Raw genomic sequence first — 24,199 nt, 5'->3', positions numbered from 1 at the left:
GGACATGGAGTCTGGAGAGAGCTGAGGTGAGAATGAGACAAAGCATGGCAGGAGTCCTTCCTAATTAATGAAATTTATTCAATTAATGTTTTTTATTTCCTATAATGTACTATTATAGGCACAAGGGAACATTCAAGGATAAGGAATTTGTAGTTCTTGCCATTAAGAAGCTTATAATAGAAGAAGGATTGGTAGAAATAGATTGGGCTGCTACTGCATGTCATATCTACATTTGGAAATTAAGAAGATAAGCACCTTTTAGAGAACAACCATCTTTCACTAGTTAGTTCCCTATTGTATATACAATGAAGTACTTGTCTTATCAATATTAAAAGTCTTCCACTTTCTGGCTCCATCCATGTCTTTACAAGATGAGATGATAGCTTGTGGGGATGGACAGATCAAGTGAGGGTGTTTTGAGGATTGGGGAGAAATGGTCATGTTTGTAGGCAGGAAGTAATGCGATCCCTGTTCAGGTAGAGAGGTGTCAGCCTTCACAAGGAGAAAGGCCACCTCTTCATGTGAGAAAGGGATGAAGGAGAGGAGATAATAACAATAGGCAGCTGAGTGATATGAGATGAGAAGGCAGGGACAAGAGAGAGTTCTTGGCAAAAGGCACAATTATTAGGCAAGCTTCCCAGCTGAGAGTGGAGGGGACGGGGAAGCGTAGGATATTTGAGGAGGCATGAAAAAGTTTAGAAATAAAATATGCCATGATGAGTGGGATAGTGAGTTGATTAGGGAGATATAGGATTGCCTTGAGGCAGTAAGGACCCAGTTGAAATTATGTAACATAAATTTATAGAGGACCCAGTCAGCACACAATTTAGTGATTTTCTTTAGCTTTGTTGAGCAACAACATATGAAAGTAATGGATGGTGTGAGCAATCTAAGATTTGGCAGGGGTAGATGGACATCAAGATGGGTTGAATATTCAAGAAAAGAAGACAATAAGAGCTATGACAAGTTCACCAAGGAATCACTGAAAAAGGAAGGTGTGAAAGAGTCACCCCATTGGGGTGATGGCCTGGAAAAGAACTAAGGTATCAAAGGATTAGAGATCACTGTGAGGATTTGCAATGACATACAGTGAGAATAAGGTGGAGGGAGAGGTGGAAGGACCACAGATGGTGAACTGACATGGAAATTTCTTAGTTCTTGAATATGGAAATGGTTTCTTTCTGGGTGATGGCAAGATCATTCATATGATCATCTCTGTCCGTAGCTGAGATAAGTCTTGGGAAATGAGTAAGTTGAAGAACTGGGAGGTTAGGGTTTTTGAGTATCTGTATGTATGTTGAAGTCCTCCAGTGTGAGGGGCAAAACTGAAGAGAAAGACTGTCAGCCAGGCACTGAGCTTATTGAGTAAAAAAGGAGTGGGTCTTAGAGGGCCATAAGTCACAGCTACCAGAATTTTGTTGGGTAGTAGATATAGATTTAGTGAACCTCAGAAGAGGGGTTTTAAGTGCAAACATTGCTGGAAAAGCTGTGTCATCAGGAGAAAGTCAGGTCTCTGTGAGAACTAGCAGATGAAAGGAATGGGAAAGAAAATATTTAACATGCAATTGTTTGTTACCTGTGGAACTGATATTCCAGAATAAACAGTAGAAGGGGTGAGTAGGGTTATGGGTTGGGAGTATGTGTGAGAGGTAGGAATAAGATAGTGGAAAAACGAGAATGGAGGAGTTCAGAACCCATTCAGAATAATATGGGGAAGGTATGGCTTGGTAGGAGTTTGTTAATCATTGAATTATTTCTGGAAGATTTTCAGCCTTCCTATGGGGTTTGGCCTCAGGGTAGAAGTCTCTCATGGCATTAGGCAGCTCAATCTCTCTTTAATCTAGTTAGCTAATAGTTTATCAATCGTGTTTTATTTCATTTTTTAAAAAAAACCTCTTAGTTTTATTTACTGATTTGATATATGTGGGCTTTTTTCATTTTGTTTTTTGCTTTCATTTCTGTTTATGTCTTCTTTGATTTTCACAATTTCTATTTTGGTATTTTATTGGGTTTTAAAAATTGGATGTTTTTCTCATTTTCTTTTGATTGCATGCCTAAATTGTTGATCTGCTCCTTCTTTTCTATTGATGAAAATGTTTAGAGATAAAATTTTTTTTCCTTTAAGAACTGCTTTGGTTGCATCTTTAAAAATTTGCTATATTGTCTCATTGTGGTAATTATCTTTCATGAAATTATTTATGTATATACAATTTTTTTCTTTGACTCACCCATCCTTTAGGTTTAAATAATTTATTTTGTAATTTTTAATTCTTTTCTTAATGACCCTTTATTCAGTATAATTTTTTATTGCATTGTGGTCTGTCAAAAATGTTTATTTTTTCTGCCTTTTCATAGTTGCTTTTGAGGTTTTTATCCTGTACCTATGTATAGTTATTGTAAAAATGTCTTGCATATCTGAGAAACATGTATGCTCCTTTCTGTTCCCATTCAGTATCCTCCAGGAGGCTATCATTTCTAAAAGTTTTCTAAAAGAAGATACTTAGCTTCTTTGTTCTTTTTGTAAGTTAGATGTATCTTGTTCTAAAAGGGTGTGTTTTGCTTAACTTTTCCTTTAAGCATTTAGATGCTATTCCATTTGGTTCATATACATTTTAGTATTCATATTAATTCATTGTCTGTGGTACATTTCAGCACAGTGTAGTTTCCCTTTCTATTTCTTTTATTTTTTTCTGTTGCCTTGTCTGATATGATTGCTACCCCTACATTTCTTTTTACTTCAACTGAAGAATAATAGATTTTACTAGTCTCTTTCTTTGTTAAACTCTTTGAACCTTTATATTTCAGTTGTTTTTTTTGAAAACATATTGTTGGATTCTACTTTCTAATCATTTCTTCTATTTTGTTTAGAGATGGATTAATCTCATTGACACTTCACAATCATGATCATTAATTCTGTATTTCCATCCATTGTATTCTATGATATTTTTCCTTCCCTTACTTTCCCTGTTGCCTGTTTATAAAGAAGAAGGTACCAAGAGAGATATTCAGCACCAGTGGTTTAAGTTTGATACAATCTACTTTTGTTTCCCTGCCCTTTTCCAGTGCCCAATTAAAATTTCTTAGCTTTTCCTTTCAAACCTCTCTTTGTGATCCACCTTCTCTGTACTTAGAATTTTTTTTGCTTACTACTAACCCCTCCTTTAATCTTCCTTTTCTCTCTTTCCTTTTTCTTCTCTTTCCCTCCTATTTCCTTGTTCAGAGAAAATGTATATCTTTACCCAGCTATATGAATGTTTTTTCCCCTCCACTGATCAGGTTAGAGGGGAGTGAGATTAAATGTTCCTCACCCTCCCCATTTTTTCCTCCTTATTTGTATAGTCTTCTATTTGTGTGCCCCAATTATGTGAGAGTTTTCCCCACCCTTCCTCTCACTTTTCTCTCTCTAGTGTATTCCTTTTCCTCTGCCTTTCCTTTATTTTTCTAAGACTATCAAAATATAACAGAATTACTCCTTTTTCCTCTCTCCATTGATGATGATAGGTTTCAAGGGACACACATGTATTACCTCCTAAAATTGAAAGGCATAAAGTCTATTCTTGTTTAGTTCCTTATGATTACTTACTCATGTTTACCTTTTTATGTTTCTCTGGACTCCCTTATATTTCAGAGATTCTAGGTTCTATCAACTCTGATCTTTTTATCAGAAATGCTTGGAAGTTTTCTATTTTATTAAAGACCATTTTTTCGCCCTGTAGGATTTTTTGCTTAGTTTTGCTATATAAGTTATTCTTAGTTGTCAAACTGTACATTTTTGCCTCACTGTCACCATTTATGCTCATTGTGGCATAAATATATTTTTTTGCTTATTCTTACTTCAGACTTTATGTTAAGGCTGGGCTCTGTGTACTTCTAGAGAGAGAATGTTTCTGCTGAGCTCATGTTCTCTTGGGTCATGTTGCTGGTTTTTGGGAGCCACTGTGTTATTCCAGCATCTCAGAGAATGTTAAGCTGGGGACCTTCAAACTTTCATTCCTCCAAAAAAGTATCCAATCCAGGGTGAAGTCTGATCATTTGCCTCCTGGTCTTTGTTTTGCAAGTTCCTGACCTTTAGGTCTGAAAATCTGTGAACTTTCTCCTGTTTGGAATTGTGGTAGACTGCTACTGGATTCAGCAACTATTGGCTACCCATAAATCTCTGCAGGTTCAGATACCTGCTTCTTAATCCTCCCTAGTTTTCCAACACTGCTCTCTCCTGGTTCCTCTGTCTCACTGATCCTTTTTAATCTCCATTGTTAATTCTTCATCTGTCATGTCTACTGATCTTAGATGTCTCCCAGGTCTCTGTCCTAAGCTTTCTTCTCCTTTCTCCCTAATCTGTTCCCTCTGGTGATCTCATTAGCTCTCATGGATTCAACTATATCTGTGTACATGATTCATAGATATAGATACATATAGATACTTATCTGTATAAGCATCTTCTATACTGCACTCTCTTCTATGAACTCTGTGGTTCATCAGCACCAACCTTGCTTGCACGTCTTCACATCACATGACGTTTCCTCTCTCCGTATAGGTGCTCTACTTATCCCCTATGCTTGGAATGCTTTGATGACTGCCACACTCCCCAATCACTGCCTCTTAGTTTTTCCAACTTTCTTTAAATCTTACCTTTTGCAAGAGACCTTTTCCACCCCTACTCCTGTCTGCTCATGCCTCTCTAATCAGTCACTGTCATCTACTCCATATGTACCTTTTTTCTATCTAGTCATTTATAACTTGTCTCCATCACTAGAATGTAAGCTCGTTGGGGGCACGGACTGTGGTTTTTGCCTTTATATCCCCTGAGCTTAGCACATTTCTTGGCACATAGTAAGAGCTTTAATAAATGTTTATTGACATGATCTGTCCCTGGAATCAGAGAATCTGAGTTCAGATCTTGCCTCTGGTGCTTAATATCCATGTGAGGTTGAGAAGTCATTTAATCTCCTGAGCCTCTGTTTTCTTGTCTCTAAAATGAGGGCATTGGACTTTATACAGCCTTGAATACCCCTTCTAGCTCTAGATCTATTATACTATAGAAAGAATATCTCATTCAAAATGGTTACAAAATGCATAAAATACATGGGAGTTAATTTACCAAGACATACAAACACAATTCAGGTCATGTGAATACAATTACATAATACTTTTAAAGGAAATGGCATTGCTCATGGTTGGGCTATGACAACATATTTAAAATAATGATACTATTTAAATTAATGTAAAAATTTAGTGCTAATATCAAATTGCCAATGGGATAATTCATAGAGCTAGACAAATTATTAATAAAATTTACCAAGAGGAAGCAAAAGTTCTAAGATTCTCAAGAGGAAAATTGAAAAAGAAGGGGAATAGTACTTCCAAACCTTATTATACTATGTAAGGCAGTAGTAATATCAAAAGTATTTGACCTGGATTAAAAAAGATAAAAACACACTATACAAGGAAGAGTCAGATACAGTCAAACCCAAGAACCTCACACTGTCTGATAAATTATTAATTTGTGAATGGACTTCCTATTTTAATAAGAATTGCTAGGAAAACTAGTTTGGCAAAAATTAGTTTCAGACCGAAAGCTAACAACATACATAATGAGCTCAAAATGGATATATGCCCTGAAGATAAAAAGTTCATAAAAAAAATCTGAAGAAAATGATAACAGGTACTTTAATAGCTGTGGTTAGGGAGAGAATTATTAACCAAACAAAGGACACAGCCAATCATAAAAGATAAAATAGCCTATCTTAATTGCATAAAGTGAAAAGTTTCTGTACAAATAAAATCAACATAGCTAGCATAAGAAGGAAAGCTGTGAAGTGAGGGGAAAAAACATCTTCATATCAAATATTTCTGATAAGGGTCTGATAGTCAAGAAATAGAGAGAATGACATATATTTTTCTGAAGTGTGTGTATGATCATGTAATCTCCCCACATCCAGTTAAAATTCGGTGTCTCCCTTGTACTTCTAGGATAAAATATAACCTCTTCTGTTTAGTATTTAAAACTCTTCCTAAAGTGATGCTTTCTGGTCCTCTTACACATTTCTCTCTTTCACCTAGTCTCTGGTCTAGCCAAACTGTCATTTTGGCTATTTCCCACATATGACATTCTATCTCTTGTTTCCGTGCATTGCACTGGCTATCCTCCATGCGTGCAATGCTCTCTATAAAATTCAGCTCAAATATCACCTTCTACAATGAAGCTTTTCCTGTTTTTTCCCTTAGTATTCCCTTCTTAAAACTATCAGCTATTTTCTTATTTGTATACTGTATATACTTATTTTTCACTTTTGTTTTTGTGTCCCCATCACTTAGCTCAGTAAATGCTTGTGACTGATTTTGTTTCCTTTTGTATTTGATTTTTTTTTTGTTCTGCTCATTGGTTTTTTTTTTTTTTTTTAAATTTTGCCTTGAGTCCTCTGACCCTGATTTCATTCTAGTTTCTTATTTTAAGAGTTTTGTTTCTTCTTTTTTTGGTTCCGTGGTGTCTGGGGAGTTCATAAGATTTTATTTTCATGCGGATAGTATTGATAACATTTTCCTTCATTTTGCAATATTTGTTCAATGTTCTTTCTTTTCTTTCTGAAGTTTTACTCAACTCTACCCTCCAGTTATATGACCCTTTCCCTTGGTTTATCTTTGTATAATCTAGTTTTTATGCTAACCTTTCCTCTTAAATTAGCCATCATTCGTTCACATTTGTCCTCTTTCCTTTCCTCTCTTGAAATAGCCTGAGAGACAGCTGTTACACAGTCTTAGTCTTCTCATGTTGGGAGATAGAGGAGTCAACTAGGCGCAAGCCATTGCTCAAAGTAATTTCGGGGAACAGAGGACTCCCACCTCTCCCTGCATTTCCAGTTGTTTCCCTCAGGTCCAATCTTCATTGCCATCTATCTAGCTTATGACTCTCAGCATTATACATATCTTCTTTTCTGCCCAAGTCAATTTATTTTTCCATTCCCTGTCTCTTTCTCTATCTCTGTCTGTCTGTCTCTTTCTTTCTCGAAAGGGCTGAATAAAACAAATGTGTGGCACTTGGAGAGCTGGTAGGATGTGTTTTCATGCAGAGGCAACTGCTATAGGCATTCCCTGCCAGGGTCTGAATTATAAGCTATGAACTTGCTTGTGGTCATGGTAATGGTTTCCAGGAGTAGGGGACATTGAATAAAACCTCTCTTAAAATCATCCCACATTAATTCATGAAATTTTACCTTTTATGAAGGTTGTCTTCCTATTTTATGTATCCAACCGTAATTGGCCCATATCTGGTATATGATTCCTTTATTATGATGTTTGGGGATTGGAAAAGATTACAGAAAACAGCTTTTCTTTAATTTTGCTGGAGTGATCTTCTGTAGTGTTTTATAAATGGGTTTATATTATAAATTGCTGTTTGCTTTGTCTGCCTGTATAGCAAGGAGAATAAGCATTGGGTCTATAAAATGAGATCTGAGCTCTTTTGGTCTTCTAATTGTGGCAACAGCTGTACAGTGGTTAACAATATTTGCTATCAATATCTTTTCCTGTTTCCTCTGCCCATTTTTGACACTGATGGCTCACCTCAAAAGGTCAAGTTGAAGCTCTAAACAATTATATGTGGTGACATTTTATATTCATTCTTCTGACTGACAACTGACTGCTGTTCTTACTGAGTAACAGAATGATTGAACAGACAGCTTATTCTGATAGGAATCCCATATGAGTTGGCAGTCTTTTCCTGTTTGTTAAAATGTAGTCAGTTACTGTTTGATGATGTTCAGTGTTTACCTTGTCCAGAATGTTCCAGCAGTTGTTTGGAGAGAGTATTCATAATACATAGAGGCAGAGTGTTGCTATACTTACTGTCTATCACCTTTGGTCTCTTCCATTTCTTAAACATAAACTGTATTTTCTGATATTTTTTTCCATCCTCCTCTGTGCCCATCTTTAGATTTATTGCCTAGTCACAGAAGTATGCATTGGCTTGTTTTGAAGGATCTTATCAAATTCTACATAGAGTTTCTTTACCTCTCCATTCTCTGTAGCAGACGTTCAAGCTCAAGTTGCAATTATCTTCATGGTGTTTTTTTTTGTTAATGCCTATTATGAGTACTGCAGGACAAAATGGCCAAGGGTTACTTGAATTGATATTTATTGCCTTTGGGGATGCAGGATCTGCCAGCTCTTTTGTTTGCTTTGTCATGGAGAACCTGTGAGTCTTTCTTCCATTTAACTGCAATTTCCTTTTGTTCTTTGGTGTCATAACATATAGTCAGTGTAGTTACTTCTTCTGACAGTATGCCAGTAGCATGTCGATCACTAGATAGCACCCTCTATTAAATATTGAACTATTGAATGCTATCAATAAAATGTAAGTGCTTCTGATTTTTATTTCTGTGTGATAAAGTATTCGGATATGATGTAATGTGGTGTAGTGGGTAAGGGAAGGTCTTGTATCTAGTCTGCCTCTGACTTGTTACTGGGTATGACCTTGGACAAACCACCTACTATCTCAGCATCTGTAAACTCTTTAAGGTCATAGTTTACAGACAGATTGTTAATCCTTTTTTACTGTAGGGTTTTTCCTACTTGATAAACTCCCTACACTGGTGAAATCACATGTCAAACCAGTTTTTAAAAAGTAATTGAAATTAAACAACTTATCTCAAAATTTTCTATCAAGCTCAGCTATAATGGTTGGAGTCTTTGAACTCCAACTGAGTTTCTTGAGACATGCCAATGGTTTTACCATTGATTGTAGTGGATACAATTTTTTTTTTAATTTTTTTTTAATTTAACTTTTAACATTCATTTTCACAAAATTTTGGGTTACAAATTTTCTCCCCTTTTATCCCCTCCTCCCCCCAGACCCAAGCTTTCTAATTGCCCCTGTGACCAATCTGCTCTCTCTTCTATCATCCCTCTCTGCCCTTGTCTCCGTCTTCTCTTTTGGCCTGTAGGGCCAGATAGCTTTCTTTACCCCTTTACCTGTATTTCTTATTTCCTAGTGGTAAGAACATTACAGTTGATCCTAACACTTTGAGTTCCTACTTCTTTACCTCCCTCCCTCTCCACCCCTTCCCTTTGGAAGGCAAGCAATTCAATATAGGCCAAATCTGTGTAGTTTTGCAAATGACTTCCATAATAGTTGTGTTGTATAGGACTAACTATATTTCCCTCCATCCTATCCTGTCCCCCATTACTTCTATTCTCTTTTGATCCTATCCCTCCCCATGAGTGTCGACCTTGAATTGCATTCTCCTCCCCATGCCCTCCCTTCTATCGTCCCCTTGTTCCCCACTTTCCTGTATTGTGAGATAGGTTTTCCTACCAAAATGAGTGTGCATTTTATTCTTTCCTTTAGTGGAATGTGATGAGAGTAGACTTCATGTTTTTCTCTCAGCTCCCCTCTTTATCCCTCCACTAATGAGTCTTTTGCTTGCCTCTTTTATGAGAGATAATTTGCCCCATTCAATTTCTCCCTTTCTCCTCCCCATATATTTCTCTCTCACTGCTTGATTTCATTTTTTTTTTCTTAAGATATGATCCCATCCTCTTCAATTCACTCTGTGCACTCTGTCTCTATGTATGTGTGTGTGTGTGCATGTGTATGTGTGTACTCCCACCCAGTACCCAGATACTGAAATGTTTCAAGAGTTACAAATATTGTCTTTCCATGTAGGAATGTAAACAATTCAACTTTAGTAGGTCCCTTATGACTTCTCTTTGCTGTTCACCTTTTCATGGTTCTCTTCATTCTTGTGTTTGAAAGTCAAATTTTCTTTTCAGCTCTGGTCTTTTCATCAAGAAAATTTGAAAATCCTCTATTTCATTGAAAGACCAATTTTTCCCCTGAAGTATTATACTCAGTTTTGCTGGGTAGGTGATTCTTGGTTTTAGTCCTAGTTCCTTTGACTTCTGGAATATCCTATTCCATTCCCTTCGATCCCTTAGTGTAGAGGGTGCTAGATCTTGTGTTATCCTGATTGTATTTCCACAATACTTGAATTGTTTCTTTCTAGCTGCTTGCAATATTTTCTCTTTCACCTGGGAGTTCTGGAATTTGGCCACAATGTTCCTAGGAGTTTCTCTTTTTGGATCTCTTTCAGGTGGTGTTCTGTGGATTCCTTGAATATTTATTTTGCCCTCTGGTTCTAGAATCTCAGGGCAGTTTTCCTTGATAATTTCATGGAAGATGATGTCTAGGCTCTTCTTTTGATCATGGCTTTCAGGTAGTCCCAAAATTTTTAAATTGTCTCTCCTGAATCTATTTTCCAGGTCAGTTGTTTTTCCAATGAGATATTTCACATAATCTTCCATTTTTCCATTCTTCTCTCTTTGTTCTGTGATATCATGGTTTCTCACAAAGTCCTTAGCCTCCATCTGTGCCATTCTAGTTTTGAAAGAACTATTTTCTTCAGTGAGCTTTTGAATCTCCTTTTCCATTTGGCTAATTCTGCTTTTGAAAGCATTCTTCTCCTCATTGGCTTTTTGAACCTCTTTTGCCAATTGAGTTAGGCTAGTTTTCAAGGTGTTAATTTCTTCAACATTTTTTTGGTTCTCCTTTAGCAGGGAGCTGATCTGCTTTTCATGCTTTTCTTTCATCTCATTTCTCTTCCCAGTTTTTCCTCCACCTCTCTAACTTGATTTTCAAAATTCTTTTTGAGCTCTGCCATGGCCTGAGCCCATTGGGTGGGCTGGGACACAGAAGCCTTGATTTCTGTGTCTTTGCCTGATGGTAAGCATTGTTCTTCCTCATCAGAAAGGAAGGGAGGAAATGTCTGTTCTCTGAGAAAATAGCCTTCAATAGTCTTATTTCTTTTCCCTTTTCTGGGCATTTTCCCAGCCAGTGACTTGACCTCTGAGTGGATACAATTTTTAAAAGGATATAAAGGACCTAGATTCTGATTGGGGTACATATCATTATTTAGATCAATAAACATTTAATTTTTCATGTGTGAGAACTGGTTAATAAGCATTCATTCAGAGCTATGTGCCCAGCATTGTGCTAAGTACTATGGATACAAAGACAGAAACATGGCATTTACTCTCAAGGATTTCACACTAATAAAGGCAACAACATGAAACTACCTAGGTACATAAAAAATATATACAGTACAAATAGAAGGTAAGGAGAAGACACTAGTGGGTATGGGAAAATCTTTTTGCAAAAGGTAGGATTTGAGTCATCTTGAAGGAGACCAAGAAAATAGGAGCAGGTAGTGATGAGGGAGAACATTTTGGGCATGGGAGTCAAGAGATGGAGGGTCATGTATGAGGAACAGCAAGTAGGCCAGTGTAGGTTGATCATGGGGTATATTGAGAAGAATAAGGTATACTTCATCATCATCATCCATCACCATCATCATCATCATACTGGAAAGGTAAGAAGAGGCTAGCTTAGCTTATGAAGGTCTTCAAACACCAAACATCCTTGAGATGGTAGGGATCCACTGGAGATCACTCAGTGAAGAAGTGATGCAATCAGACCTGTACTTTAGGAAAATCACTTTGGCAGATGAATCAAGGATAGATTGTAGTGGGAAGAGACTTGAGGCAGGGAGAGCAATTAGAAAGCTATTGTGGTGGTCTAGGCAAGAGTTGATAAGGGACTCAACTAGGGTTGTGATTACATAAGTGGAGAGAGGGGGATCTAGATGAGAGATGATGTGCATGTACAATATACGGAAGGAAAGTGAATGAGGAGTTAGGGATGATGCCAAAGTTGGAAGCCTGTGTAACTGATGTTCTTGACAATAATAGGAAAGTTAGCAAAAAGGGAAGATTTGGGGGTAAATATAATGAATTGTATTTTAGATATATTGAGTTTGAGGTGCCTTCAGGACACATGTAGTTTGATATGTTCAGAAGGTATTTGGTGATGAGGTTCTAAATCTGAGGAGAGAGATTGGAGCTGGATCTATAGATCTGAGAATCACATGCTATGGGATGATAACTGAACCCTTCCTGGGTAGAGCTTTGGTGGATACTCATGATTAGGAAGCATGATCTAGGTGAAGATTCAGCAGAAAAGGAGCAATTAGTGAGTGCCAAGAGAGAGTCGTGTTAAGAAAACCTAGCGAGGAGAGAGTATCCAGGAGAGTCAACAGTGCCAGTTACTGCAAATAGGTCAATAGAGATGAGGACTGAGAAAAGGGCATTAGATCTAACAAGATCTTGCTTACTTTGGAGAGAGCAGTTTCATTTGAATGAAGCTGTCAGAAGGCAGTTTATAGGGAGGGTTTAGATAGGAAGTGGAAGGACCTAGTATAGACAGATTTTTAGAGGAGTGTAACTGACAAAGGGAGGACAGATACACAGTACAGTAGCTAGCAGGGATGATCAGATCAAGTAAAGGTTTCTTAAAGATGGGAGGAACAGTGTTTCTAGACATCAGAGAACTCTTATGGAGAGGTTGAAGATTAGGAGTGGGGATGATAAATGGGCCAGTCTGCTGGTACAGAAGGAAGGGAATGAGATTTAGGGAGAATTTTGAGGGCTCTGCCTTGCCAAGGAGAAGGAATAGCTCTTCAGATGAGACAGAGTGAAGGAAGAGATTGTGGAGGAAGATATCTGAATGATGTGAGAGTAAGAGGAGGGGAAAAAAGGAGTTTTTGTTAAATAACCTCTGTTTTTGGTGAAGTATGAAATAAGGTCTTTGGCTGAGTGGGGAGTGGAGAAAGGGGAGGGAGGGAACAAGGATTGCTAAGCATTGTCCTAAGTGCTTTACATGCAGGGGAGAGCAGTGCTGTGTAGAGACTTGAAAACAGATGAAAATGTCTGGAAGAACCACCAATGAGTATAGCAAATTCATTAGGGAAGTGTAAAAAAATCGCCTAGGGAATTGAGAGACAAGATAATAGGTTAGTGGAACCTTAAGAGTCAGAGGACTAAGGTTCACATCCTATCCCTACCACTATTACTGCCTTTGTGGCATAATAGAAATCATTCAACCTTTCTGGTCCCCTCAGCTTTTTTTCATCTGTAAAAATAGATTAAAATAGGTCCAAACTAACTGCAATATTGCAAGATAACCAGCTGTGAATGACTTAGCTCTTCTCAGCAATACAACGATCTGTAACAACTCTAACATACTTAGGATGAAAAATGCTATCCATCCTCAGACAAAGAACTGATGATGTCTGAATACAGAATGAAGCAACTCTGGGGTTTTTTTAAAACTTTTTCTTGAGTTTTTTTGTTTTTTTTTTTGGTCTATGTTTTCTTTCACAACATGACTCTCATGGATATGTTTTGCATGACTGCATATGTATAACCTACATGGAACTGCTTGCCTTCTCAATGGGGTGAAGTAGGGAGGGGAGGAAGGAAGGGAGAGAATTTGGAACTCAAAAGTTTTAAAAACAAATGTTAAAAATTGTTTTTGGATGTAACTGGGGAAAAATTAAATACTTCATAAGTACAAAAAAGATTAAACCAGAAAATAGTAATAATAGCTAACATTTATGTAGAGTCTTAAGGTTTTGCAAAGCCTTTTCTATACGTTATCTCATTTAATTCTCACGACAGCCCTGTGAAGCAGGTGCTGTTGAAGCTGAGGCTGGGATCCACCACTTCAAGTTACATTTCTTGTTCGTCATTTCCATCATGTCTACAACTTCGTGACCGCATTTGAGATTTTCTTGGCAAAGACGCTGGAGTAGTTTGTGATTTCCCCCTCCAGCTCACTTTCCAAATGCTCAGAGTCACACAAGTAGTAAGTGACTGAGGCCAAATTTGAACTCAGATCTTTCTGAACCCAGGCCAGTCATTTCAGCCGGTGCACCACCTAGCTGTCTACGACTTGCCCAGGATCACGTAATTAGTGCCTGAGATAGGATTTGGATTTAGGGCTTCCCTGACTGCACATTCAATGCTCTGTCCCACCTAGATGTTTCAGAAGTATCTCTTACATATCCTTTCTAGTTCTTATGATATGAGTATATTGAAGAGCTTCTTAAATGGTTATCAGATTTTGAATTAATAGTGAAAACTTAAAATATCTGAAGTAACTTCAGCTGTTATGGTTACTGTTGTTAATCAGGACCTATGTTTCATAGTTTGGATGTATGTTCCATATTGCCAATTTAGTGAATTTCTCTTTCTTCAAACAAGTATGCCAAACCAAACTGTATTTTCAAAATTATTGTGTTTTTTAATTTAAAGTGACTTTTGAAGATAAAAAACGTGAAAACTTTGAACGAGGTAATCTGGAACTTGAAAAGAGAAGACAGGCTCTATTAGAACAGCAGCGTAAAGAGCAGGAGCGCCTGGCACAGCTGGAACGGGCCGAGCAGGAAAGGAAAGAAAGAGAACGTCAGGAACAAGAGAGAAAAAGGCAGGTGGAGCTGGAAAAACAGCTGGAAAAGCAGAGGGAACTGGAACGTCAGAGGGAAGAAGAGAGGAGGAAAGAGATTGAAAGGCGTGAGGTGAGTGGCTGCTGAATTGCTTATCATTTTGCTTGGCTTGTGTAGATGAAATCAGATTTAAAGTCATTGTGTATTTCACTTGTTTAAAAAAATCCCAAATGATTCTGATTCCACTCTTGATACCAGCTTCTCCAGTTATGAAGCCAATTTTTTTTCCTTGTTCTCATATTTTTCAGTACTTTGAGGATAGATTATTTCATTTACTGATAGTGAATGGTTCCCCATTATATCTTAGCAGGGACTTTCTGCCATAATCAAAAAGAATTCATTCCCTGGTCAATTTTCCAGTGGTTAGCCTCTCTGAATATAGTTTATGTTGGTTCATGAATGACAATCTGCAATCAGGGCCATATTCTAATTAGGTTTGGAGGACCTGCCATCACTTGTACTTCACAAGTATATTACCTGTGAACCTTGAGTCATTTACATACTATGATGAGGCAGCAGAGTAGGACATATTTATACATACATACATACATACATATATACATATACACATATACATGCACATTTAAAATAAGTATGTGTCTTTGTCCTCTACTAAAATACTGCAGTGATGCTTTGAGTAGGGAAGGGAACAAGCATTATGAAGCACCTACTATGTGCTGGGTGCTGTGCTAAGCACTTAATATTATCCTCATTTGATCTAGTCCAGAGATATACTGTGTTACCAGAGAATCAACTTAAGATTGGAGAAGCTCATTTCTAGACAGGGTTAGTCATTCAGTAATTAATATATTGGAACTAACAACCCATAAAATATCTAGGAAGGCTTAAAAAATGTCAGTGAAAGGAATATCTGCAGTGATACTTCAATAGATATAGTGTGGATATATATGGTATATATGGTGGATATAATATGTGGTATACATACATACATATATTCATATATTCATACATACACAATACATGGTGGATCTTAGCTTTCAAGTTTTCCTGAGAGTATATTTTCATGTAGACTTGCACTGTGGAAATTGCTGGATTTTAGGTGAGAGAGGGTTTTACCACTTCTTATCTCCATCACTTAATTTCTCTGGGATTCAGTTTCCTTTTCTGCCAAAAGAAGAGGTTGGACTAAATGTCCCTTCTAGCTCTAAATCTGTGAAACTGTTATCTGAGCCAATCTCAAATAGTCTTGAAAGTCTGATGAGAAGATATTAGTTTCATTTAAGAATAGAGTTTTGATTAAGGGACTCACAAATCTTTCAAATTTGAAATAAATTTAGTTTTTTAGACCAACAAAAACTAAAACTTGTACTACACATCAGAGATTTCCCTTTCTGTCAAGTACATCAGGAAGAAAAATTTTGTATACTATTTGGTCCAAAGTTGTTTTGTCTTTGCTTGGTATCAAATATATAAAATTTATGAAGATTTTATATCTTACTGAGGCCTAAGCAAAATATAATGCATAATTGTGTGCAAATGTGGGTTTATTTGGTATTTTATATACATTTCATTACAATGGAAAAATCATGTATATTTCAGTATTCAAAAGAGGAATGTTTTTTTTCTTGCTGTACTACATCTTTATTCATGTTTTACTTTTTCACAAAATTTGTATATGACATTTTAGCCAGGTTTGAATACTTGGCAAAAAATGACTTCAACTCTGAAAATAGAGTTTATATCATGAAATAACATCACAGGAAATGAAACAAATCTCTCTCCATTGTTTTCTTTTCCTCTTTATTTCCCTTTTCCCTCTTTTCTCTTCCTCTCTGTCCCTCCCTTTCTCCTCTGTTCTCTCTTTCACCCCTTCCATTCTCTCCTTTCCCATTCTTTCCCCCTACTTCTCTGTGTCTGTCTGGCTTTCTGTTTCTGCATCTTTCTCTCCCTCCCTCCTTTCTTTTTTTAAAATATAGGCTGCAAAAAGAGAACTTGAAAGACAACGACAACTTGAGTGGGAACGGAATCGGCGGCAAGAACTATTGAATCAAAGAAACAAAGAGCAAGAAGACATAGTTGTTTTGAAGGCTAGGAAAAAGACTTTGGAATTTGAATTAGAAGCTCTAGTAAGTAAAATTCTGTCATGTTTTTGTAACTCTCTGAGATGTAGTCCTAAAACTGGTAGCAGAATTTGTCTTGGTAAATCAAGTGCTGCTTTAATTACCAAATGTTGATTGACTTAGCAGTGAGAAGCTTATATTTTGCTGGGGAGATATGTTAATGGATAAATAAATATAGAATGCATATGAAATAAATACAAAGTGATTTGGAAGATGGATGCAATAAAACTGGGTGAATTAGGAAGTACTTTTTGAAGGAGGTAACATTTGCTGAGTTTGAAGGAAGCTAGGGATTCCAGAAGGTAGAGGTCAGGAGGGAGAGCCTTCTAAGGATGGGGGACAGTCTGGGCAGAGACATGGAAAGCCATGCAAGGGGAACCTCAGCTAGATCACTTTTGTTTGAAGTATGGATTGCACTGCTGGGAAGCTATCTTGCAATCAGTAACTTACTCATTGTTTCTTGTGAATTTTCCGAAATCATTAGATTTTAACGTTTTTGTTTTGTGATCATTATATTTCTAGAAACCTGAAATGCCTTATTATTATAATTCTGTCTTGCTATGTCTTTTGTTAAAGAATGATAAAAAACATCAACTGGAAGGAAAACTTCAGGATATCAGGTGTCGATTAGCCATGCAAAGGCAAGAAATTGAAAGCACAAACAAATCCAGAGAACTTAGAATTGCTGAAATCACCCACCTGCAGCAACAATTACAGGTGAGGAAATCTGTCCACTTAGAAACTGAATTTCATGACTTTCATTTAGTATCTGGCCCCATCTGACCCCTGAATACTTTATTTTTCAGAACCAGTTATGGTGAGTAAGTGTTGTGGTCCAGCAGACATCAAATTCATATAGCTGATGCCTTACATTTCATCTTAAAGGACCTCAGTCATTTGTTGCCTGGAATGTAGACTAAATCAATAAATACTTGGTGGCTAGTTGATTGATTTTATCAACCAAATAGTATGGGTAATTAGATGTAGATGTAGCATTTTCACAGTTCATAGTAATTTATAATCTAGGGCAATGATAACATGAGTGTTTTGGGTCTACAGGTAATAGTGTTAAATAAATGCCAGCTATTTTGTTTATTATTATTATAATCCTGATTGAAATTTGAGTAGGACATCTAAAAGAAATACTAGATCTATATCCTACACTACTTCACTATATTGTGGGACAACTATAACCTTGCTCCACTTAGATATGGTTATAATGTATGGTCTCCTCTGGTGCTGTTTAGATTGATAGTACCCCACCATTATAATGAGTCCTTATTTTGACCCTAAATACTCAGTTTAGGAGCCAGTGTTCTCCTGCATTCTCTTTGTGATTTAGCAGGATAAGATTAATATTCATTTAGTGTTACACTCCCAACTCTAAACCTTTCCTTATTCCTTTGATTCAAGGTTCACATCAGTCTCAGGTTTAAAGCAAGGCAATCACATAAAGGTACTTCAGGCTTCCTGCATTTGAAGGTATCCTCACTCAGACTGAGCCACTCCTTTGGTGGCATGACCAGTGCACTATACCCCTTAGCCTGACACCTTTATGTTATTCATACTTTGCTTGCTAGTGAATGTTTTACTCTTTTTTCAACAGACCTAGGAAATCTCCTTTGCTTCTGTTGTCGAGACAATGACTAAATAGGAGAAATTAACTTAGAGACGATATATCCAGGGTAGTAATGACGTTATCTCGAAGCTAGAATCCCAGAAAAAAATGAGTTTGAAGACCTTTCAGTAGCACTTGGAAATTCAAAAGAAGATTTCATGAGCTAAAGTATTCTGGCTGACTTGATATACTATGGTTTAATATAAACCAAAATATATGTGATATAAACTGAAAAGCTTCCTGTGGATGTGGCAATAAATAGGTATACTGCCATGATCTGCTTCAATAAAGCTCATTAGGGCTTATGAGTAATTTCCTGAATGAGTTATATACCTATATATTTAATTTAAAAAGTAGTTAGAAACTTTTTAATTTTAAGTGTTCAAGTGCTTGGAGTCATTAGACTGGGTGTCAGAACACTCTAATTTTTACCTTGGCCGAGTCCCATAATTGCTCAGTGTCCAGCATCTGTAAAATGGGGCTAATGCCTTTGTGGTTCAGTTATAAGGACTTATAAAGGAAATCATTGCTAGTAATATCAATTTTTTTTTGTGAAAACAACCTTGAAAGGTACTTTTTAGAAGAATATAAGTATTACCTAAAAGTTAAGAGAGTTTTTTTTAACCAGCCTTTTTATGGGAGAGTTTCAAGAGATGACTTTTTAAAATGCATAGTTTTTTTTTTAGCATTGAAGTTATTTTACTAGACTTCTTAAAGGGGAAGAGAGGTGCAGATTTGGGGAATGAGGTGTTGCTACCCCTATTGGTAATAAAGCTCCAGGCTCATTCCATCATGGATCTCACAGACCCCCAGAGTCACACGGTCCTTGAAGATTGTGTCCCGTTTCTTCTGAACAATCTTGTTTCAATGGGTGCTTGTCCAAGCTGCGGTCAGTTTCTTCAGGTCTCCTGTTGCATTGTCAGTGTTGCACTTCACACGGACCTTCTTGCCAAGCCCATCATTATGCACAACTTCCATCATGGCTCCAGGACTCCCCTAGCCCCAGCCCACTCTGGCTCCTGCCTCACTGCATACCCACTACAACCCCACTTGTCTGAGCTTTTCAGCCCAAAATGCATAGCTTTTTTAAAGCATAATGACTTGTTAACATTTAATTCCCAAATCAGTCTTCAGGAAAATAGAATGAAGTGTTATAGTCATCTCTGCTAGGAACATAATATTTTCCTTATCCATTCTAATGAATCTATACAGCACACAGAAGAATAAGCTGAAGGTTTAGATGTGTCTGAAGAGAAAGACTTTCTTCTATCATTCTAATTTGAATGTACCTCTAACTCAAGATAAATCAATCAAAATACAAAGTTATTTTATTTCATCTTTATGTCTTGAATACGTATTTTGGAGAAAAGTGTTAACTTTATTTTTTGTTCTAAATTCTCTCCTTCTCATTTATCTCTTACACCCATTGAGAGGGCAAGAAAAATAAAACCTGTTGCAAATATGTATAGAAAACACTCTCAAATTAGATAAATCCAAAAAGAAAAGAAGTATCAATCTGCACTTTTAGTCAATTACCTCTCATCAGGAGAAATGGGTAACATGTTTCATCCATCCTGAATTTATGGTTACTAAGAGTTACTAAGTCTTTCCAAGTTGTTTATCTTTTTAATGTTGTTATATAAATGATTTTCCTGATTTTTCTCACTTCACTTTGCATCAGTTCTTACAGGTTTTTTGAGGTTTTTCTCAAACCATTCTCTTTATCATTTCTTATAACACAATAATATTTCATCACCTTCATATGCCATAACATGTACAGACTCCTTTCAAGTTTCCAGTTCTTTTTCATCCCAAAAAGAAGTGTTATAAATATTTTTGTGTGTTTATGGCTCCTTTTCTTCTTTGATCTCCACAGGCCCTCAGCAGCAATATCATTGAATCAAAGGGTGTACACAGTTTAATATTTTTTTTAGCGTAGTTCTAAATTGCTTTTCTGAATGTCTGGAGCCCCTCACAGCCACAGATTCAAGTAGCTATTTTCCCACAGTACCTCCAACATTTGTCATTTCCCTGTTTTGTCATCTTTGTCAATCTAATTGATATGAGTTGGTAGCACAGAATTGTTTTAATTTTCATTTCTTTAGTTATTAGTGATATAGAGCATTTTTTCATATGGTTCTTCATAGATTAGATTTCCTTCTCTGAAAACTATCTATCCTTTGACCATTGATCAATTGGTCAATTCGTCTAAATTTTATTCAGTTTCCCATATAACCTAGAAATTATATCCTTATCAGAGAAAGTTGCTGCAAAGATTTTCCTCCAGTTTCTTTTATTTGTTCTATTTTTTACTACATTGGTTTTGTTAGAACAAAATCTTTTAATTTTATTTAATCAAAATTCCTCATTTTGCCTTCTGTGAACCATTCTGTCTCGTTTGATCATGGACTCTTCTCTTATCTCTAGACCTGACAGGTAATTTCTTCCATCCTGTTATTTGCTGTTGGTGTTACCTTTTGTTTCTAAATTATGTGCCCATTTGGAGTTTATCTGGAATGCAGTGTGAGATGTGGGTCTATAACTCATTTCTGCCAGACTGCCTCCTTGTTTTCATAATATTTTTTGTCAAATAGTGAGTTTTGGCCCAATTGCTGAGATCTTTGGATTTGTCAAGCGATGGATTATTGTGTTTCTGTATATTGTGTATCTAATCTCTTCCACTGATCGGCTCTTTCTTATCCAGCACCAAATTGCTTTGATGATTATAGTTTCACATAATAGTTTGAGGTCTGATATTGCTCAGCCACTGTTTTTCATTAATTCTCTTTATATTCTTCACTTTTTATTCCTCCAAATGAATTTTATTTATTTTTTCTTAATTCTGTTTAGAAATCTTATGGTAGTTTGATTGCTATGACATTGAATAAGTAGATTAATTTAGGTAGTGTCGTCATCACTGCCTACCCATGAGTAATTAATATTCCTCCAGTTATTTAGATTCTTTATTTGTGTAAAGAGTGTTTTGTAAGTGTATTCACATCATTCCTATATGTATCTTGGCAGGTGGACTCCCAAGGATTTTATGTTGTATATAGTTATTTTAAGTGTAATATACCCTGCTAGATTTTATTGGAAATACACTGAAATGATGATGATTTGTGTGGGTTTATTTTATATCTTGCAACTTTGCTGAAGTTATTAAGTTTCAATTAGTTTTTTAATTGACTCTGTACTGTTCTTTGTAACATCTTCTACAAAATGATAGTTTTGTTTCCTCCTTGACCATTCTTATTTCTTCAATTTCTTTTCTTATCTTATTGCTACAGCCAATATTTCTAGTACTGTATTGAATGGTTATGGTGATAATGGACATCCTTGCTTTACCCTTAATCTTACTGGAAAGATTTCTGGTGTAGCTCCATTGCAGATAATTCTCTTATATTTAGATAGCTACTACTTACCATTTTAAGGAAAAATCTGTTTATTCCTATGCTTTCTAGTGTTTTTAACAGGAATAAATCTTGTAGTTTGTCAAGATTTTTTCTGCACCTAATGAAGTAATCATATGATCTTTTTTGTTACTAATACAGTGAATTTTGTTCATAATTTCACTAATAGTGAAACAGCATGGCATACCTGGTAGAAATAGAGCTTGGTGAGAACTTTGTGATATATTATTATAGTGTCCTTGCTACCATTTAAAATGTTTGCATCAGTATTCATTGCTCTGTAGTTTTCTTTGTCTTGACTCTGGTTTTGGTATCAAGATCATATTTGTGTCATGGAAAGAATTTTGTAGGGCCCCTTCTTAATTTATTTTTAAAAAATAATTTAGGTATATTGAAACTAATTATTCTTTTAAATATTTGGTAGAATTCACTTGAATCTATCTGATGCTGGTCCCTCCCTTTTGGGGGTTCATTTGTGGCTTGTTCAATTTCTATTTCTAATATATGATTAAAAGTCATTTAGATTTTTAATTGTAGTTGAGTGAAATAGCTCCTAATATTGCTTTCATTAAATATTCTTTGGGTGTGAATTCACCTTTCTCAGTTTTGATGCTGATAATTTGTTCTTTCCTTTTTAAAAATTATATTAGTTAATAGGTTATTTATTTTTTTAAACTCGGATACTCATTTTATGTATTAATTTAATAGATATTTTTGCTTTCAATTTTATTATTTTCTCCTTTATTTTCAGGATTTTTATTTTCATGTTTAATTAGTTTTCTAGTGTTTTTTAATTGTATGTCTAATTTATTAATATGCTCTTTCTCTTTTATTAATAAAAGTATTGTAAGATATAAATTTCACCTTAAGTAACGTTGTGACCACATCCCATAAATTTTGATATGCTATCTCACTATTTATCTTTAATAAAATTGATTATTTCTGATATTTTTCACCCACTTATTTTTTAGGATTAAGTTTAGTTTTCAATTAATTTTTAATCTTTGCTTCAAAGAACATTTATTGCCAACATTTCTGCTTTTCTTCATTTGTTTTGTGTTTATCCTGAAACATGTCCATCTGAAAAATAGCCATATTCCTTTCTATTCCCATTCAATATTCTCCAGAGGTCTGTCATCTCTAACTTTTCTAAAATGCTAATCTGGTCTCCTCATTTTTTCCCTACAGATTTATCTAGATTTAAGAGGAGTAAATTGAGGTCCTCTACTATTATAGTTTTACTGTTTCTTCCTGTAACTTTTTTAACTTTTAATTTTTAAGAATTTGACATTATGCCATTTTGTACTGATATTTCTTTTCTATGGCACCTTTTAGCTGGGTGTAGTTTCTCTGTTACTTTGTCTGAAATCATGATTGCAACTCTTTTTTTTTTTCTAACTTCAGCTGAAAGGTCATAGATTCTGCTTCAACTCGTTAACTCTATCGTTGGGAGGATAAAATGAGATGATATATGTAAAACACTTAGCACAATGCCTTGCACATAGTAGACAAAAAATGCTTATTTCCTTCCTTTCATTCTTCTTTATGTTTCTTGTAAACAACATATTTTTTATTCTAATTTTTATTCCATTCTGGTATCTTTTTCCTTTTTTTTTATGGGTAAGATCATCCCATTAATATTATGACTGTTAATTGTAGATTTCTCCTCATGACTGTTAATTGTAGATTTCTCCTTATCCTATTATACTTATTTTTTTCCTGTTTGTTTGTTTTACATCTGACCAAACATCTTCTTAATCTAAGCTCCCTCTTATTTCTCCCTTTTGTCCCCTTTTCCTATTATTTACCTGTTGGTTAAGACGTATTTCTATATGTATGTATATTCTTTCCTCCTTTAACCAGTTCAGATGAGTGAGGTTCAAGTGTGACCCACTCCCTACTACTGCCCCCTTGTCATGTAGACATCTGCTTGTGTATATAGACTTTCCATTTGTGTGTACCCAGTTTATCTATGATAATCTCCCCCATTCTTCCTCTCTCTTCTCTCCTTTTCCCAGTGAGTATCTCTTCCTCACCATTTCTGTTCTTTTTTTGAGATAATCAAAACATAAAATCATTCCCAGAGCCTTTGTTTCATTAGACTCTGTCTATGAGTTTTTAGGGGCCACATGTATTATTCCTCCAGATAAGAATTTAAGCAGTCAATCCTTGCTTTAGTCCCTTATGATTTCTTGCAGTATTAATTTTTTGTACTTGTCTTGATTCCTCTCTATGTCAGAATTTCTTCTCAGCTCTGGGTTATTTTTTTCATCAGGAATGCTTGGGAGTTCTGTTTTGTTAAAGATTCGTTTTCTCCTCTGTAGGATTTTACGGTTTTGTTGGGAAGGTTATTCTTGTTTGAGGTGTAGGGTGTGTTCAGGGAGGACTAATACTTTAGTGTGATGACTGCTGAGTCCTTTTTTGGGGCTCTTTCCACCTTTGGTGTTCACCTGTTCCACCCAACTCTCACCTGTGGCTCCAAGAAGATGCAGCATGTGCAGTGGCCATGCGCAAGTAAACCGTTTTGGCAGATGGACCAAACCAGGTTGAGGGTAACCAAGGGATCTCAAACCCACTGATGAATTAGGAAGGTGAAGCATGTGAAGACTTCCTGTGGTGGAATGTACAAATGAGAACAGTTTTTCCCAATGGCCATGAAGGGAGCTGAAGCAGGCGATGTGGAGTGCTTAGAGCTTGGTTAGACATTGAAGATGCCAAGGTTATCCACTGCATCCTGAGTCATTACCAGCCATC

At 36.1% G+C, this 24,199-nt stretch overlaps 1 protein-coding gene and 1 pseudogene across 17 annotated transcripts in view; one reads left to right on the top strand and one right to left on the bottom strand.

Annotated features, from left to right (window-relative positions):
• The window catches only part of ITSN1 (intersectin 1), a 279,156-nt gene that overhangs the window by 97,023 nt on the left and 157,934 nt on the right, over positions 1–24,199 (top strand). For all 17 annotated transcript variants that reach the window (XR_011968537.1, XM_072616851.1, XM_072616849.1 and 14 more), the window contains 3 exons: positions 14,146–14,408; positions 16,274–16,423; positions 16,994–17,134. Coding sequence is in view for 16 of the 17 variants with exons in the window: in XM_072616851.1 (XP_072472952.1) it covers positions 14,146–14,408; positions 16,274–16,423; positions 16,994–17,134 (554 nt within the window). In the remaining variant the exon portion in view is untranslated. The remainder of the gene's footprint in view (positions 1–14,145; positions 14,409–16,273; positions 16,424–16,993; positions 17,135–24,199) is intronic.
• Positions 18,720–19,026, bottom strand: LOC140508937 (ubiquitin-like protein 5 pseudogene; annotated as a pseudogene).

The sequence above is a fragment of the Notamacropus eugenii genome, chromosome 5, assembly GCF_028372415.1.
Source record: "Notamacropus eugenii isolate mMacEug1 chromosome 5, mMacEug1.pri_v2, whole genome shotgun sequence".
Taxonomy (NCBI): domain Eukaryota; kingdom Metazoa; phylum Chordata; class Mammalia; order Diprotodontia; family Macropodidae; genus Notamacropus; species Notamacropus eugenii.
The sequence above is the reverse complement of the archived record's forward strand: the minus strand, read 5'-3'. Positions and strand labels throughout refer to the sequence as shown.